This window comes from Harpia harpyja, chromosome 5 (assembly GCF_026419915.1).
Source record: "Harpia harpyja isolate bHarHar1 chromosome 5, bHarHar1 primary haplotype, whole genome shotgun sequence".
Lineage (NCBI taxonomy): Eukaryota > Metazoa > Chordata > Aves > Accipitriformes > Accipitridae > Harpia > Harpia harpyja.
This window is the reverse complement of record NC_068944.1, coordinates 77,210,686-77,230,087: the sequence shown is the minus strand read 5'-3', so window position 1 is coordinate 77,230,087 and position 19,402 is coordinate 77,210,686. Positions and strand designations below refer to the sequence as shown.

General features: G+C 46.8%; 1 protein-coding gene across 10 annotated transcripts in view; it reads right to left on the bottom strand.

Moving 5' to 3' along the window:
* Nucleotides 1-19,402, bottom strand: part of ADGRB1 (adhesion G protein-coupled receptor B1) — a 284,922-nt gene that overhangs the window by 114,548 nt on the left and 150,972 nt on the right. For all 10 annotated transcript variants that reach the window (XM_052787759.1, XM_052787756.1, XM_052787762.1 and 7 more), the window contains 8 exons: nt 17,827-17,933; nt 16,852-17,046; nt 15,728-15,796; nt 11,841-11,949; nt 10,798-10,941; nt 7,590-7,665; nt 3,541-3,643; nt 2,304-2,347 (listed from right to left, as the gene is read on the bottom strand). In XM_052787759.1, the coding sequence (XP_052643719.1) occupies nt 2,304-2,347; nt 3,541-3,643; nt 7,590-7,665; nt 10,798-10,941; nt 11,841-11,949; nt 15,728-15,796; nt 16,852-17,046; nt 17,827-17,933 (847 nt within the window). The remainder of the gene's footprint in view (nt 1-2,303; nt 2,348-3,540; nt 3,644-7,589; nt 7,666-10,797; nt 10,942-11,840; nt 11,950-15,727; nt 15,797-16,851; nt 17,047-17,826; nt 17,934-19,402) is intronic.

Sequence of the window (19,402 nt, the reverse complement as noted above, 5' to 3'; positions counted from 1 at the left end):
TCATTTTGGGCTTTTCAACTGTTTGAGATCGCAAATGTTGGTTGAAAACACTTGCAGGCATGCACACACACCCCAACACACACAGAAAGCAGAGTCTTAGCAGCAACATTTGCGCAACCAATCTGCTGGGGTTTTGGAAACCATCCTTGACAACTGAACCGCAGCATCGGTGCCAAGAAATTGCCTGCTCAACTCTTAGCTACGAGCCCATCCTTTGACGCTGTGAAGATGCAAGGATTAAAACCTGAAAGCATTCCTAACACCCCGCACTCCCAGAGAGACAACAGGCAGCCAAACAAGCTGCCAAGCCTTGGGAGCAAGTATATGGAGCAGCCAGACCTCCCAGGCCAAGGCAGAGGTGACTATGCTGAACTGGGCACTGTTTCACCTCCAGATCAGCAACGGCATTCAAGCCTCTCAAGCCACGTTCAGCACCGGGCAACCCTTCATCTTTCTCGTACCAGGTGCTTTTCAGCGCCAGCTCTGACAGATATGTACACGGACTGAATGCCATCACTCTCCCTCAGATCCAACCATGTGCAAACTGGATTTTGCTCTTTGCTTGCTCAGACTACAGCTAATTAAAACCAGGTCTGAGCATGGCAGGGAAACACCTCCATCCTTCTGCACATAACTCTCTCTCTAGGACGTAGAAAGCCAAGAACAACGAGATGGTGTGCGCAGCAGAAGGGGCGTTGGTTCCAACTTCTGCCTTTACTTGCCAAAAACTGGATTTGTATACAAGTGCTTTAATCCCGTTCCAGCATGGAGAAACAACGGATTTAGCAGAGAAGGTCAGCTCCTATCCAAGCCTCCTCCTGAGTCTGCCCACCTATGCACAACCCTCTACTCTGGGCTGACCTACAGTCTGCTCTCTGGCACATAGGTAATATGATAAAATCCCATTTTACTAATTGCATGAAGGTTCACCTGCATGCTGCCGTGTGAGGTCAGCATGGCACACAAGGGACTCCTGCAACCCAACCATTTTCCAATGTGGGAGCAATTTCCACTACAACCCAGAGGGACTAGTTCTGCCCTGGGCTACAACATGGGTGTGATTTCACAAGCAGGGAGTCCCTCTGGGTTCTTCAGCTTTGCTTTCGATCCACTCACACATGCAAAATTAATCACAGACCAACAAGAACGGTAAGCTGACTGCAAATATGTTGCCCGCCTATGTGTGTATATGCTACTTAATGGAGCATAAAAGGAGAAGAATAGAATCATTTTTCAGACGCTGCAGATAATAATAATAAATAATAATAATAAATGCAGACGTATGTGCCAAATGCATGAGATGTCAAGGAGAGAAACTGATTGCAAGTAGAAAAGAAGTCAGGTTGGTCCTCAAACTGAGATACAAAAGTCAATGAAGTAAAAACACCATTAAATCAAACACTTCGTATCCTTGTCAACCTCACCAGGATTTAAGACCACACTTTCAGAGTGTGCTTTTTTTTTTTTTTCTAAGATGCACACTCTCTGACAACTACATCCCATATGGGATTTATGGTCCCGACTCTTTGTGGTAACTTGGGATTTCTGTTTTCCCTGCTGACCACAATCAGATCACTCAACACCTCCTGAACAGCACCAGTCACTGCAGGAATCCTGGCAGAAATCATTTTACTATGTCACAGCAGCACAACACATACTTCACCACTGCAGGTCATATTTGCAACAGTGGGCTCTGATTTTGCATTACTCTCCTTATGGTGCACAATTTGGGGTGAGCACTGAAGAGAGCCAAGCATTGCTATGTCGAGCTCAATTTAGGGCAACCTGTGAATGATTCTACAGTCCTGGGTCTCACTTCATGTATTCCTCATGTGGGAAAATCCAAAATCGGAAGAGTCAAAATAAGAGGTCACTTTTACAAAATGTCGGCCGGGGTCCAAAGCATCAAAGGAAAATGCAAACACTCCTCCCTGTGAGCAGAAGAACCCACGAACATCTCTGCTCAGGCAGAGATGTTTCCCTGGTACGGGCATACGATGCTCCCAGCACACAGGGCCCTTCACGAACCGCACTGACAACATCTGATTGCCCATCTTTAAATATAAGACCCAGTTCAACTGGCACTAAAAGACAATGCAGTAAGAAGGGATGCATCTGCGTGAAGAAAGCAGCACTCCTCACCGGGGTGAAGGACTTTGCCAGCCATGAAGGTGGACACAAGAAAAAACTGAGTAGAGAGAGCAAAGGCTGAGACAGACTGACACATCACTGCTAAAATTGTGGTGATTTCACCCCAAAAGCAAATGGGCCTGTGAAAGTAAAGACAAACCCACAGAACTCACCCATCAGTTTCGTCCCACAGGATGCAGGTCTGGTTGGTGGTTCCCTGCCGGGAGAGAAGAAAGGGAAAAATGAAGAAAATCAGTACCATGCTGTTTATGGGGTATTTGAAGAGACTAGAATGAAAGATGCAGGTCCTGTAGAACAGCTTCCACTACACTAAGCATGGTGTGTCTGTGATACACCAGCCGGGCAGTCACAGATCTCAGTCCTTGGAATAGCTTCTTTCACCCTTGGCTTGAAAGTCAAGAATAAAATGGGCCTCAATTTGTTCTGCATCAACACCACTGTAGAAGGATTTGACTCTGCACCTTTCCTGACTCAACCTACTGATGTTCTTCTTTTTCCCTCCTTTCACACAGAATCCTTTTGCTGCTCCCTTCTGGAAAGTGGATCAAATACAGCATGCGCTTTTTTGGGACACAGTGCTCAGAAGAACCACAGGCCTCCAGGAGGTGGTCAGATGTGTTTAAAGTCCCCTGGAAGAGGTTTACCCCTGACTCCAGCTGCAGCTATCTTAGACCGCTTTGGAAAATCCTTCCAGGAAAGTCCAAAGCAAAGACACGACGGATCTAATATTCATATTGCAGAGCCTCAGGGGGGCATCTGAAACCCACAACAAGAACAAGCCTTGGGGTATGTAAATGTCCATCACATATCTGTGTTTAGGGTTGAGCAGGAGAATCTGGAGGGGATATTCAGCTGCCTTTTAAAGCAGCGATCACAACAGTTAATATTCATGTCTCCATTTGTATCTGAGGACTGCAAAGAACATTGCAAGTATTAATGGAAACAACCTTTCCCCTCCCTCTTTCCCTCCTCAGGGAAGATCATTGTTATAGCCTATCTTTTAATGAGAGCACAGTTCTTCTCCCATGATCATGCCCACAGCAAAACGGTGTGAAGATGGGACAAGTGTTCCTTGTGCAAGCAGTGCTGTCACCCTTCTCCTGCATTGGCAATGCCCGAGCCAGGAGCACAGAGCAGGCAAGGTTTGCAAGGCTGACCCACACAACGCATCCTTGGCAGCGAGAAACAACAGGACACCAACACCAGCCTAATCTCAGGGTGGCAGTTAAGTGCCTCCACAGCCTGCTTTAAGGGACACTGAAGGGTTCTGCATCGGCAAAGAGGTCTCAGGAGCCCAGCAAAACCGTCTCCTTCCTTGCACCAAAAAATTCCTGCTATGCAGAAGCAAACACAGCTGCGGGATGGTGCAGGTTTCCAGGAAAGACTTACGTTGTACAGGTGGGAGAATTCGATTTCCAAGGGGGTGAGGAGAGACCGGGGAAATGGCTTCACAGTCACGGAGATGACTTTGGAGTTCAGAACAGTGCTGTTCCTGGAAAGAAGAGTGGAAAGAGATGTTTTAAAGGGGACTAAGGGACTTTTGCAGAGCAGTGAATCCAAATGCATTTGTTACTGGTGGTACAAGGTTTAGTGTACACAGTGCAGAAAGAGTTGGCTCCATTACTTTAAAATGCTGTCAGAGATACTTGATGCTGATGGACCCCATCCTCTGCCCTTTGAGCTCGCCTCACAGCCACTCTACATTTATTCATCCAGGAATCAGACCACTTTATGAACCACATAGACCCCTAAAGACATTGGACTTAAAAAGCTTTATCTATCCCAGCATTAAAATGGTCCTGGACCCATTTTCTGCCCCTGACATGAGGAAACAGAGCCCATTTCATGTGCTTTCAAAAAAACGCCTGTTTTCCCTCTCAAAGGCTGGCTTAATTTGCACTGCAGTAAGTGTTAGGCAGGGGCATGGTTGCCTGTAACAGCATATCCATGGGGCAGCACATGATCCTGTCTAGTTCACTACTAGAGGCTCTGGTGTATATCTCCATTCTCTGAGGATCAGAAGCAAATAGAAAGAGGCCAAACCTTTGATGTGGATGTCTAAATGTCTATGCCTGGACAAATATTCTAATAAATCTGGCAGCCCTAGGAGATTTGGCTGTCGGAAGAGGCAATAAGGGAGGAGATATGTCCCGTATCTGTGTTCCTGCTCCCTGGAAAGCCAAACCCTTTGTAGGCACTTGCCTGGACACTGAACGTCTAAATACACAGGGATTCCTGGTGTTTCTGTAGCAGGAAAAGACTTGGGTGTTTAAATAAGAAAAAGGTCCCCACAACCAGCAGTTGAAAACGCTGCTCTAAGTTTACCATGAAGGAATTGGTAGTAGAGTGGTAGCCCAGTAGCAGGCTGCTCCCAGCTCTTCTGGCACCCATGGGCAAGGGAAATCTTTCCCTATCTAAACCTCCACCAAATCTACAGGCATTGGCAAAATCTTTCACCTTTCCTTCTGGGTCTTACCTTCCTTTTATGAAAGAATTATGTGGAAAAGGTTTGCATTTGCTTAACAGCAGCTGGATTAAAAAAAAACAAAACAAACCAAAACCAAAAAAACTTGGAATCATCCATGGAGGTGTAAGGGGATGCTCAGAAAGCCACTATTCCACCAACATCAGTGGGAAAAACAACAACATTGTTTTAGCAAGGTAAAGAAAAAACACGACCACATTTTCCTTATAAAAAAGAAAAAAGAAAAAGAAAAGAAAGAAGCAATAAAGCACAAATAGCAGTCTACAAAGGAAGCGTAAAGGGAGAAATCAATGGGAGTAAATATGAGCTCTAAGCTTTGAAACGTAGACAGCTGTAGATAAGCTAAAAATGGGAGCTGCTAAAAGGTAAATACCGGTGCACGTCTTCATTAGTAGCTGTGTCTGTAAGGGTCAGTTCTTGGTTCACTGCTGTTGAATATTTGCATGAGCAACCTAGGTGACACAAACATCCTTTTGAAAGCTGCGGACCAGGTGAGAATTGATGCAGTAAACAAAAGCAGAAGAAGAATTTGATTTTTCAGCCTGGCAAGTTCTTAACACACAGGAGTCACTCGTGTGCAGACTGGGAAGGTTGCTTAATAGCCAAGTAGTCACAGCCCAACCAGAAGTTATCCCAGCGCATCCAAGAGCCAGGAAGCGCATCTGAACTTGGAAAGAGCAAGGTCTGCATGCAGACCTACAGGCTCTGCTCTGGGGAGCTGTGACCCAAAATGTACCCGGGGAGATTGACTTCAGGGCAAAGAGCTGTAACAGAAAGGACAGAAGTGATCCTGTGCGGGAACAAGGAGATGAAGCAGACATCTTCTCCATACACCCCTCTTTGTCAGGTACTGTTGGGTTCAATTCCACTTTGAGATGGGGAAGCAGTGGAGAAAGTTCAAAAGAGAGACACGAAATTGATCCAGGTGCTAGAAAACCAGACAAAAGATTTCTATCGAAAGGCATGTCTGACAGTTCATTGCATGTGGGGGATTTTTCAGTCGCCTACCCAAAGGGCCAGTGCCCGGAACTGAAAGTCAGACAAATTCAGCCTTACAATAAGAGACAATCTTCTAGCAGAGAAGGTAATTAAGCATCTGAGCAGCTTGCCGGGGGAGGCAAGGGACTCAGCATCACGGGGAATCTTTCAGGAAGAAGATGAGTCACCTTTCCTAAAAGCATGTCGCAGCCCAGCTTCTGGGAAGAAAACAAAACACATCAAGATCTGGCTTGGACAGGAGGTCAGTCGAGCTCAGAGGGCTCCTGCGTGGCTGTAAAGAGTGTGCAAACAGCTGTAAACATGCTGTTTGGTACATGGGGTTGTCAGGTGCCAGGCTGTTGATTCTCCAACTGCTGCCCATGTCCTCCGCAGCAGTGGCCAGCTGGGACCAAGCACCACTCACATCCCTGGCTTGAAAAATCAGGTATCGTATGTATCCCATCTCAATTGCCAGACCCGCCAAGAACCACAGGGCTCTCTGGATCTGAGGACATAGAGCAACGTGTGGCTCAGATAAGGAATTGCTGCTTGGGGGAGGTAAATTGGGACAATTAGGAACAGCTCAGCTCGTGCTGTTTGCTGAGTTAAATCTACATTTTTTTTTCCTTCTAGGAAAAAAATCACTCTGCATTGAATCAATGTGGTCAAACCCAGGATCTGGGTCCTTATTGTGTACCCAGGAATAGCTGCTCTCCTTTGTGGTCAGAAATATTTTTACCCCATAGACAGGTGCTATACAGCTACATGGTTATTTAAAGACATTCTCCTTTTTAATGCTGTGTCCATTTGCACAGTGGTGAAGTAAGAGGTACTTTGCTGCTGCTGCTGCTTTCATTTCTTTCTTTTTTTTTTCTTTGACTCTCCGCAGGTGATTCAGAACTCTGGATTTTTTTAAAGAGGGACTGTCCTTTAATTAAGGAATGTCTTAAATCAGATCTCCCATGGGAACACTGTTCAGAGGCTGTGGCTGCTGCAGCTGCTGGTTATCAGAGCTCATTCATTGCTTGGCCAGAGAAAGCTGAAATACAGCTGGATCATTTGAGCCAATGATGTTTATTGCCCTTCTGATCTAATTCCCAGTGCTGTAATGGAAGATATTACAGAATACAGTTGGCTGGCTTGCTAATTCCTCTCTGCACTCACTTGGAGCTCTTTTGCCATTGCCAGTGCTAAATCTGTAGGTATTTAAATGGTTATCAGTGAGGAGAGATGCCCTGGTGTTTATGGTAAATGGGCTCACGCTAATCAGTGCAGAACAGATTTAGAAGGTGCCTTAGGATGCTTAATTTACTGCCTCAGTACCAGCCTCGGAAAAAAAGAGCAAGATAGCAGGAGAGAAAGGGAGAGGAGAGAAGGGAAGGGAAGGGAGTGCTGAACACAAAAGCTTCTGTGCCCGAGGCAGTTTGCAGCGGCTGGGAACACGGTAGACATGTGCAGCCAGGCGTGCTGCTGCTCTCCTCTCTTCTCCCTAAGCCTGTCTTCTGCCATGATGCTCTCAGAGGGCTCAGCGTGGCTGGCAGCTCCTCGGTAGCTTGGGAGGATCGGGGCAACTGAGCATCCCCCATCTGTCAAGCCCCCTGAAATCTCTCGTGAAGAGGAGGGCAGCATGAGAATCCGCTCCTGGAGGGCAAAGGGTGGCAGGCAGGGATGCGGCAGTGGTAACAGCACTGAGCCCACCCTTGTATCTGGGGTGCACGGCGCTGCACAAGGATGGAAAAAATCTTCTTACCCCTCCAGCAAGCGATGTCTGTGATGAATGAGCCTGTCCCCACCCGAACATGCAGCATCAGCTGATGGGGAGCAAAATGTTTGCCCTACTGAGTCAAAGTCTGTCTTGTTGCACCCGGTGACCTTTGCTATTTCCCTGGAAGACCAGGGCTCTGCAGCCAGAGGGATCAGTAGGAAAGCCTGGTGATTTCCCAGCTGCTCGCTCTCCCAAGGTGGCCCCTCTTACCTCTGGAGGGAGAGGATGTTGCCCACATTCCGGTACAGCACGGTCCCCACCACGAAGACGGAGGAGTCGTCTGTCTCTGCAGGACACCAAAGAAAAGGGAAGAAGACAACAGCACTGAGACAATTGGGATGTCAGCTGTCCCCATCGGATACCCAGGTGCAGGATTAGGCCTCGCATGGAGGGGTCTCTGTTGGGACACGGCCAATGCCACCACCACTATGGTGGGATGCGATGCCTGCTGTCACCACGCCGGGTCTCTATCAGTCCCAAGGAAGGGCTCAGGGTCTTTGGGGTAACACGGCACCCCAGGCATCTGCCCTCGTGCAAGTCTTACTCGTGCCGAATGACCAGCTTGGTGCTCCTCCATTCAGAAATCCCACTAATCCCTCCGACAGCACCGCAGCAGACAAATCTGCAGGGCGGAAAGGTCTCTTGCAGCCACCCCGAGGCATTCAGACCCGTCTGTAGCTATCAAGCCAACAGAAAGAAGAGCTGCGCTTGGGCCGACAAGGGCAGCTGAGAAGGGGACATGTCCCACTGTGCCTGGTGTGACCCCACAACTTGTGCTCTGCCTCGGGAGGCCATGGGGGCCAAAGTCCCAGATGAGCCTCTGAATCATCTGCGTGCCCTCTGGGCTCATCACTTGAGCTCCTCCTCCTCTACCTCACGATACCCAGCTGCAAAAAGCAAGAACTTCCCCGGAAAAAGCACAAGCGGCAGCCCTGCGGCCAGATTTTCAGGGGGAGAAAAAGTAAGTGGCTGGGTGAAAACCAATGCTGGGGAAGCGCCCTGAGGTGGGGCTTCTCTGATGTCTCGTACTAAGGTTGAACTTACAGTGCACCCGTCCCATCAGTGCAGGGCAGACACAACTTTGCATGTCTATCTTCCTCTTTGTCAAATTGGGCTCAAGTGGGATAGCTGGTGAAAACATAACTAGGAGAGACTGACAGACAGGCTTGCAGAGCAATTGCATAAGCTTTGCTTCTTTAGGAAAAGCCGGCAAAGCCTTTTGGCCTTTCCCATGAATCCCTATGCAAACAAGGATCCTGCTGCCTTCGAGGAGAGTTTTCCCTCTTTGTGTTCAGAGGATGTAGTAGGGCATTTACAGAAGGAATGTGTGCTCCTAGGGCAAAACCCTAAGCCTCACAGGCTGGGTTATCACAGCACCATCCCAAGAAGGCAAAGGATTCCGGTTGTTAAAGAGGTGGAGGCTTGTTTCTTTTAGTCTGGGACAGATCTTTAATAATGCAGTTGGCCATCAATCCTGGTACACAAAAATGAAATCCTCTGATGTGCTACCCAGCTGGAACAGCATTGCGTTTTGGTCATGTAACATCTCCCCAGCAATGTTCACTCACCAGCAGCATTGGCACAGCCTGCAGCCCAAGAGGCACATCACCCAACTACATAAATTATTGTTGGCCTACTGAAATCAACTGTGCAAAGTCACAGCAATGAGGGGGGCTTATTTTGGTCTCACCAAGCTGCCTGTCTCCATCGCTTTCCTCAGGATAGTTGCCCCTATTCCCTGTGGCTAAAGAAAAGTAAGGATCAACACTAAAAGAGGTGCATCTCCACTGCTAATCTGTGTGGGGATGCTTCTAAGAGAAATCTGGAAAACAGCACCATGGGGAAGCGGATGAAGCCTCTAGGACAGCCCTCAGCCCCAGAGCAGGATTAACTCTGCCTATGTCTGGTGCCAGCAGTTTGTCCAACAAGTGATTAAAGTTTTCCAAAGGTGAAGGCTCCACAGCTTCCTCAAACAAGCTGTAATAACCCTCCCAACATGCTCCAATTTCTCCCAGGAAGATGGGAGAAAGGCACACCAAAACATAAAGAGTGCTGGACATGATCCTTGCTCTGCCAGTGACTCACTGTTTACCCTTGGGGGTGTCACTTAACTGTTCTTGGCCTCAGATTCCCCAAGGAGAAATGATGGCTGTGTTGCTTCCATCCCCAGTAGGGAAGCCCATGACAAGAAGAGGCCAAAGGTCTTTTGACAGCAACAACTCACAGTCTCTGCCCTCTGTCCCAAGGAAGGACAGCACAGCCTGATGCAGCAGCCAGCAGCTTGCTCTCTCAAAGCTACTAGTGCCACACACAGCACCAAGGCATCTAGAAGGAAAACCCAATGTTTCTCAGCAATAGGCCCAACTTAAGGTCCTGCTTTCGAAAACTCAAGGCTCAATCCTGCCAAACGCTAACGCTCTCTGCCAGAAGATGAGCGCTTTAAGTGTATTGGTTCCTGGGACTCGCATTCAGGTAAAGGCTGGATGCTCCAGCAGAGCATCCCAGAACCTTTCAGGTTTCCTTTCAGATCAGGCAGTGAGGCCAGCTTGGCTGATGCACCCAGCACTCCTACTTCCACACTGTGGCTCATATCAATGCCCTGCTGTGGATCCAGTGACCTCAGTGACAAACACCTATGCATTTCATTTCTGAGGGCAGGAAATTTCACACAACTGCCATAAAATCACAATCTAGCAAAGCTCGTCCATGCAGCAGACCCAGACCCATCAGTTGCTCAGCCTGACGTGCCGACCCCCAGCTGCTTACCCTTAGATGGCTCTATCAGGGCTGGATCCAGTCTTGGAGGGCATCTACAGCAGTGCTTGCCTACATGGCCATGGCGATAAGTGGCAGAACCATGCCCCTATTCCACCTTCCTTTCTTGTGCCAATTAACCATTTTTGTATGGTATTCACAGAGACAATTACCATTCATTAACCCTAATGGCAACCCATATTTCAGGGAGGCGTTTCAGTGCCCAACATGACCTGCGGAGGGTTGCAGACTCAGCTCAGCACCCACATGCATCAACGACAGAGTGATCCAGCAGACACAGGGATGTTTCCATTTCTTCCCAGGTTCAGAAGCCTTGGAGGAAGCAATCATCAATACAGCGTTGCCCTGAGTGTTTGCGCCAACTCCTGCTCTTTTCTAAAGATGTTGCTTATTTAGAAGATGTACATCCACATCCAGGCGCTAAGCCTGGCCCTGGACTTTTGCAAGGAGTTTAGGTTTGACTCTTGGCCAGGCCATATCTGAAAGCCTGATTTGCACTCAGCAATGCTTTTGGTGACCAAGCTTTTGTGTGCAAATCCAGCTGAGCTTGAAGGAGAATTTGAAGACCCGCCAAATGGAAGGAACCTCTCTTAGAAAATGAAGAAGAAATTTTCTTTTGGAGTGCCCTGGCTGTGCTGCCTACCTGTCAGTCCTGAAGACAGGATGCTCTTGGATACAGTGACCTTGTCCTCCGAGTTCTTGGCCCAGTCCACCATGCCCCTCCAGCCTTTCATGGGGAAGGTGATGTCAGTTGCTGCATTAGCAGGCAGTTTGTGAATGCCGAGGACTAGAGGGAAGCAAGAAATAAAACCAGTAAGCAAACCCAGCCTCAGTAAATTCACATGTGCTGAAAAATCCATTGGAGGCAATAGTGAGAAATCAAGAGAGCAGAACGAGTGAGGCTGGGTCTTGATAGCTACAGGAGTGGTGCTATCTCCAAGTAATGTCTATGCATGAAGGAAGATGACACTAACTGTTAGGGCTCATGCTTCTGTTCACTGAAAAGGACATGCCTGCACTAAACCTGGTAGAAGAGAGGTCAGTCTACTCCAGTGTTCTGTCTCCAGGAGCGGTCGGTAGCAGCTGCTAAGAAGAAGTGTGAGAAAGAGCAGAGCAAGACATCTCTTGGTCCGTCCTCCCAGCTTCCAGCAATCAGCAGGACTTCCTCAGTGGCTGTAACCAGATCATCAACTTTAACAGCCACCAATGGACCTCTCCTTTGTGCATTTTCCTAATCCCATCATGAACCCATCTGTACTTTTTGGCTTCTGCAACATCCTCTGGCAACAAGTTCCATGCTGTGATTGTGCATACAGCATAAATCAAATACTGCCTGCTGTTTGCTTGCTGCCTGATCACTTCATTGGCTGCTGTGCAGCTCTCGTGTTAAAAAAATAAAAGGAAGCAACTAATTCTGCCCAGTTCGTCATCTGTTCTCCATTCATGGTTCTATAGATATCTCTCAGATCTCTCCACGGACATCACTTCTTCACGCTGAAGTCCTAACAGATTTGGAGAAAAGCCACCCCATATTTATGATCATCCATATCTTTTCCCAGACCTTTTAAAGTTCCACCACTTACTGCCTTCTCTCCTTCCCTCCCCACAGCCCAGGTTATACATATTGCACAGTAATTACAGCTTCCTGGGGTCTCTACCCAACATGGGGAGTGCAAATCAGCTCACCCAGATTGTCCGTCACTTGGTAGGAATCCCGGAAATCTTTCATGCGAAAGCCAATGACATCAATGAAATCCTCCACAAGCCTGAACAACTCCTTGGCATTTGGCCCTATCTGCAGAGAGAGGGAGAATACTTAGTAGCACAGATACTAATGAGCACAGCATGAGTTTCTCTGAGGGCAAAGACTTCTGCCCTCACACGTGTACTGGAAGCTTATGCTGGATATAATGGAATATTATGGAGCTGTGAAGAATGAGGACAGAGAAATCCTAAAAGGAAGCCTAGAAAAATAAAAAGAAAGAAGCAAGAAATAATATGACATTCAGATTGACAAAACTTAGGGTGGAGGGCAATATCTCAAAGCGAAGCAAAGAGAAATATCTGACACTTTCTGGAGCAGAAGATAACCTACCTATCTCCTTTCCTTCCCTAGGATTACCTCTACTACCAACAACCCCACACGGAACAGACAAAATACTGCTGATGTTCATTATGGTCCTTTTCCTGCAGTTAATGCAAGAAAAGAAACATGCTAGGACAGACTTTTAGCAGCCATGATTTAACGTAGCTCCACTTTCTTTCCAAGTCCATTGACAGCAGTATTTGGCCCAACCTAGCTATCAATAAGCCAGAGGCATTTGCAATTGCGCATCCAGAGACACCATGCCAGAGAGTGAAGATGCGTTCACGTTGACATATTGAAGCTTTGCCCTTTGTCAAATTCTGAGAGCCCTTCCCAAGCCTTAGTCTTCCCTGACACTCAGGTATTGTGATACTTGGCCTGAGAAACATATTTGGGCTAGTTCTGATGCTGTATATATGCTACCTACTGAGAGGGAGCCCACAAAACATTACCTCCACCGGGATAGTTGGTTTTGCTATCACTCCACTAAAACCAGCCACACCAAAGGATCTCCATGGTCTAATGTTGAATCCCAGGCACCAGATCACACAATCCTATCCAGAAAAGTATCACGACCTGGTATTGTGCTTTCCTGTTTTGCTGGCAGTTTCTCACTCTCTAAATAACCAAGTTGCTTCTTCTTGGGCCCAGGCTGTCTTGGAGCTTCTCTGTCTCTTTTTTCTTTCCTGGTGTTTCTCCAATGATAAAGATACTGGCAATAACTCTTCTTCACCTGTATTTTGATAGGCTAACACAAGGCTGTTAAACAATAACTAGTTTTCCAGTGACAGATTTCATAAAATATAATCTGCTTGAAATGAGCTGTGCTGACTACCTGTCTTTTCCTCAAAGCACATTTGCCTACAGGGGCTTAGCAAATACCACAAGAGGCAAAAGAAAAGCAATTCAGCTCCTTACATCCCTTATTTTCCTTTTCCACCACTTTCACAGCGTTTTCGGTTCCTCACCATAATCCAGACCTCCTGAGGTGGCTGAGCAGAGCTGAAGGGACAGCTGGGGACAAGCAGGACAGCAGGATGGGATGGAGACAGAAGGAAGGTTGAGCTGTTGAGTGTACAGGCAAGGAGCACAGGGGTGGCCATGCGTGTCTCTCTCTCTGTCTATCCAAAGGAAGCTTGGTAAGACTAAAATTGTACCAGGATCAGATCAAAAAGTCCTGCCAGTACAGCAGGTGTACACATAAGGAGGAGAAGTGAGTGAGGAAGCTATTTTTAACAGTATACTTTCATATTCTATTACAGATTGAAATCACAAGGTCAAACTGAATCCAGGCTATGCTGGCCATTGTCTTTCAGGCTTTTTATCATATAATGGCCAGCATAATTTCCTCAAAAAACATGGTAGCCCTTCTCTGAAAACTTTTCTGAGTTGTTTTGGGTTTTATTTTCCTTGAACAACATCTCTGCCTGGGGAAGCACAGGGCACTGGGATGTGAGACTGCGATGAAGTTGGGATTACCTTTAATGAGCAAATTGGAACCCAAAGACCTTGTTTTAAAAGAAGTGGTTGATCTTGAGAAACATGGGGCGTGAGTTTGGTCCAGCAGCTTTGAGGCAGAAGGACAGAGACTGATGAAACCTCTGTTGTCATCCAGTTCATGAAGATTTCTGTGTCCTAAAATCATCGTATTGGGCTGTCACCTTGGTTCCCACTAAAATATATGCCAGACAAACCTTCTCCCCACGATGGTCCCACTCCTCGTGTAGGTTACGATGATGCTGGCAGCAGGCTGGGCTGTATCTATCTATAGGTGCAAAGAGCAGATTGTACAGGGAAAGCCAGTGGGAACGAATTGCTACAGAGAGTAAACTGCAGCTGTTTTTAAGGGGATCAACAGGGTTTCCCTGTTGTCATGACAACTTGACAGTCTCCTCTGCTCTGTGCTGAAATATGTACGCACCTCTAGGCTCGAAACTGAGTATTTGCTCACAGAACGTTTGGAAGGGACCTCAGGAGTCACCTGGTCCAATCCCCCTGCTCAAGCAGGGCCACCTACAGCCAGTTGCCCAGGACCATGTCCAGATGGTCCTCTATCCAGCCTGGAGCCAGACCCATGTCATCCTCTTCCAAATGCAATTGAAAACACCAGATCTCAGCGAGAAAAGAGGAGAAGGACAGCTTCACAAGGCAGCTCAGCTCATTGCATGAAGGAAATAAGGAAATATATTCAGGTTCCTGTCTCACGTTCTAGACAACTGTTGTGCCAGCACCTGCTGTTAAGACTTTTTCCCAGAGGACTTCCCTGGTTGGTGTGAATATAATTGGACTCTGGGGTCGCTTTTTGTGCTGAGTGATTTTTTCTTGATTGTTTGGTATTTCCAGACCTCTCTGAGGAATTTTCCAGCAGCAACAACAGGTGGTTAAAAAGTAGCTGCCATGTTCTGACCCATACCTCTGGGTATCTTCCACAGGCCTGATCTCTAACAAAGGCTGTTATACTCCTTGTCCAGGTTATTTTGCAAGCTGAGCTGGTGTTTGTGTTCCAAGGTGCAATACTGAGGAATGGACGTGGAAGGAACGAGCTTTATCATGGGCCCATCCACCATAGCTGCTGGTCCGAGGCAGAACTATTTCACTCTGATGCAATCCCCAAAATCTGCAGTGAGATGACAGCATCGAGCAGCCCAAGGGCTTGCAAAGGGAATGGCAAAGGGACAAGGAATACGTCTGACACAAGCCCAAGCAGAGCGTTCAACTGGGGCGGAAAAGGCAACGGCCAAATAAGAACCAGATAGAAAACCAAACACCACCTTCCCCCAATACACAAGAGTTTAACTACAGAATTATTCAGCAGGATCCCCAACCTTGAGAGGAGAGAAATAAAATAAAATATAACTGAACACTTGCTCAGCTCATGCTGAGCAGAACCAGAAGCTCAGCTGAGCAGAGCCCAGTTTTGAACTATAAAAATCCTGCCTGTCCTGCATCTTTTTAGCCAGGAACTCAAACTCATGTAATCCCATTTCTTTATCCTGGCAAGAGAAAGGAGTGGAATTATAGCAAGCCAGCAGGGTTATCAACTCCAAACCAAGCCTGACCTTTGAGAGCTATCCAAAATTTGGTATTCACCACCAGTCTTTCACTGTTCTTCATGCAGAGACTCTGGCTTAGAGCTGAGACCCTGTGGCTCACTGAGTTACTCCATAAATATGACTCAGCCTGGCACTAAGCTCACCCGCATGACCAGTTGCATGAATCAGCTGATTGGCAGTCAACTCTGAAGCTGACCACAGCTGACTGTCTGAGTTTTCTGTCTCTTTCATCATAAGGATTTATCCAAGGAGAACAGCATTGGTGGATGAAGATATTTTGTGGTCTGTAGCTGAAACAGATATATGTTGCACACAACACATCGTGGGCAAGAAGAGCTAGGAGGTCATGTGGACACTTGGAAATTCTCCTTGTCACGGCTTAAGCCTATGCTGCAAGCCTGTTTTGTTTCAGGGAAGGTACTGAAGGTTCATACCAGCTGAGCTTCCTCCCATTTGTCCCGGTTTTCCTCTGATAAAAGATTGCTGATGATCTGGACAAAGTTCTGGAGAAGGGAGACAAAAGAGGAAAAAAGAGGTGGTTAGCCAAACGTAGCCCAGGCTAGGAAGGACAGAGTGATGCGCGAGGAACGTGTGAGAATTAGCCATGCTCCAAGAGGGTTCTCATGGTCCCATTCCCAAAGGGTCCCACAGTATTTCACAGGCTTCTGCCCCCAAGGATTTTAATGGCAAAACAGGTTGTAGTAAGACCTTTTTCCCAAGGCCTTCACTTTGACTAGTATATCTGCTAAGACGTTGCACTGGGCATATGTCTTGTATCCATTACTGAAGGTTTTTAAGAACAGATTAGGTAGATGTCTGTCAGAAACTGGTTAAAAACAGATGATCTTGCCTTGTATAAATCCCTTCCTATCCTATTTTGTAATGTTTCTGTTATTTCTAGCACAGGGAAACCTTATGATCGTCTTTAGTCTGCGACCAGGCAAGAGAAGCAGTGACTGATCAAGAGGGTGTTATGCATGGTAGTATCTTTGCAGCACAGTATGAGAAGGAACAAGATAAGGTATTTCAAGACCATTGACTTTTTTCTCTAGTTTTCTCACCCATTGCAGATCCTGTAGGATCAGTTTAATGTTTCAAGTCATGGGGTGATAACCCGTCCCAAGGGTATATCTTGTAGCCATTCTGCATGCAACCGCTGAAAGTAAAACCCTGGGATGAGAAGCCATCAAGATGTTCTCCCACATCAACATCCAGGTACCCAATACCAGAGGATCATCTTACCTCTAGTCATTAGACTGAAATCCCTTCCAAATAATGTTCTCATGTCAATTAGACTCCACAGTAAAGTGCTAGCAGGTTGAAATAGTTCAGAGTGACTTTGGGTTTCAAGTTTTTACTTTATAAGCCAGGGAGAACCACTCGAACTCTTGAAACAAGAGTTTCTTAACACACAAAGACACTTCACTTGGGCAGAAAATACTCTCGCTTTTCATCAGTGTTGTATCAGCTACAAAGGAGGTAATCAAACCTTGAGCCCTGTGCATGCACGCAAACCTATAACCTAGTCTTGGTCTCCAAGATATGCATCTCAGCTCACCTGCACATCCCCAGAAGTTGGGCTATGATAAGCCCTACGGAAGATCTCTGTCATGTTCCTGAGTATGTCGATGGTGGACAGCAAGTCCCCACTGTAGCTGGTCCCATCCTGGGAGATTTCCACAAGGTTTTGGAGCACTTCTGACAGCCCATCTCCCATCAACCCACGCTGAGCTTTGGAAAGATGTTCCCTGGTCTGAGAAACAGAAAGAAACATGACAAACACTTCAGGGACAGTCAAAGTCAAGTCAAGGAGCTCAGTGGAGGAATTGCTGGGGGAAAGTTTTTGACCTTCCTTGTGATTCAGAGTGCAGATTAGGTGAATCTGACAATCTTTGCTGGCCTGAGAGCCTGTGATATTTTTAAAATGGTAGGAGAGCAGAAGTTAAATTTTCTGTATGCTCACAAAGGAAAGGTTCTGTGTAGGTTCAAAAGAGATTACTCTACTACACAGATGTTATTCTGTTTGTAACACAAGGCCTGCTAATGGAAGATTTTTGCCCCCAAACCTGGTTCTCTTATAACAAATTTGGAACTATTTTAGGACAGACTGTGGCTTGTCCTGAACAGGAGAGGGCAGTTCTCATTAAGGCAATGCCGTTTTAAGGCAAGCCACAGGAGACCAGCAGAAATTCAACGCAACAATGAATTTAAGACTAACGAAAAATAAGTGGCTTATTTAGAAGTGATATAGTCACAGCGATTCTTACTGCTAATGTGATATGAAAGACCTGGTAAGACCTGGATTCTGCCAAGCTAGATATTAAAATACCCAGTGAGGAACCATCCCTTGTCCATGGAGTGCCCATGCATCTCAAGTTAAGCAGATAAAAACAGTAAGAGAAAAGCAGGGCAGAGCTGGCATCTCCCTTTCACATGGAAATGCTGCTTTCCTTCTTTTTTTGTAACTGTAGCACTGTAACAAGCATTTGAGGGGATCCCAAACCTGCTGACCTGAGAAGTCGGTCTGCCTTACCATCATCTGTATGTTCCTGTAATCAATAGAAACACACTTGATGTATGTTGGAGGCTCCCAATAAGCTATCCCTTCTTCATCTAAAATGCATCTTCGAAGGATCAGCCCTGGAAAAGGAAAGAAATGAACATAGGAGTGAAGACAGCAGGATGAAAAGTCAAGCACCTTCATGGAGGTCACCCAGAACTGGTCGATGCATCCATGCAGGCACACCTATCAGCACAAAGGGCAGCAGGGACATCTTCAGATGCCTGAACAACACGTACAAGCACGTAGGAGAGATTATTTTTATTTCCTTCTCCTGCATTTTCTTATCGAGGAGCAGGACAGCAAAAGGAATTGGGAATGAAAACAAAACCTAACAAATTGGACATGGCTAGTCAAGGTGAAAGAAGGTTTCTTCTGCCCTGGAGGGCAGCTTTCTTCCTGGCTCAGGAAGTTCCACGAGCCTCCCCAGGTGGCATGGTCTGGTACTTGCAAGTAAACCAGCCACAGCGGTTTGTGCTGCCTCCACAGTCTCAAGGAGAATAAATACACCCAACAGCACCATCTTTGCATCAGCTGAAAACCTCTGAAAGCTGCTTGCAGTCCTCCCCCAGGTCCTTTCCTTAGCTTCAGTCTACAGTGAGTTTTGCAGTGGTAATCACACGCTTTTGCGATGCAGAGGAACAGACATATCAGCGAGGAGGAAGAGGAGGGGCATCACCTTGCCCAAGCAATTCTGTTGGCATTTGGAGAGTCTCTGAGGAGCAAGCTTTGCTGCATCCACAATCCCATTGCTACTGCTAGATGATTCAGTGACCTTTCTATGGACACAGCCCTTCTTCTAGGATAGCATTTGGGATGACACTGACTGTTCCAGGTTGTGTGAGTCAGAGAGCTGCAGGGTTTTTCTGTATCCAACAACCTCACTCAAACAAAAGAAAACCTTTACGTTCATTATTGACACTGCTGCCCCCATTTCTGTTCCTGCCTGGGAGTGAGGAACATCCAGCTGAGGACAAGTTCTACCACCAGCATGTCTCCTGGAGCCTTCTCTGCACTGCTTTCCACTCCTTGGGGAACACATGGCCACGGTCACAACAGAGAACACCTGGATGCCCAGGTCCTATCATTTCACATCACCATGATCAGACCATCAACTTGAGCACCTGAAGATATGTTTAGAGAGCTGCTATAGTTTCTAAGGAAAGGAAGGCACCTGTGAGTGGACAATGCAATTCAGATTTCCTTCTTTCAGATACTAGTTTGTTTTATGGGCAATGGAGAGAAATCTAACACCCAAGTCTAGAGGACTCTAATAAAGCCCTACCTGCTTTTGCAGAGCTATTTGTAGATAACGAGGAGAACATACCACAGTAACCCTTAATTGCAAAGCTGTCCCAGGACTGGGCAGTAGGTGGATGGGAGACCACCTCAGATTCTCCAGTATGAACCAAAAAGTTGTTGTTAAACAGTGAAGGACCACAGAAACCCAGAGAGAGTTAATTTAGCTCTGAGTGAAGGGAGGGAAGTCCATTTGCTTGTCCTGTCCTCCCACAACCAGGTTCTCCTCATCTAGGAGGCAAAGGATGAA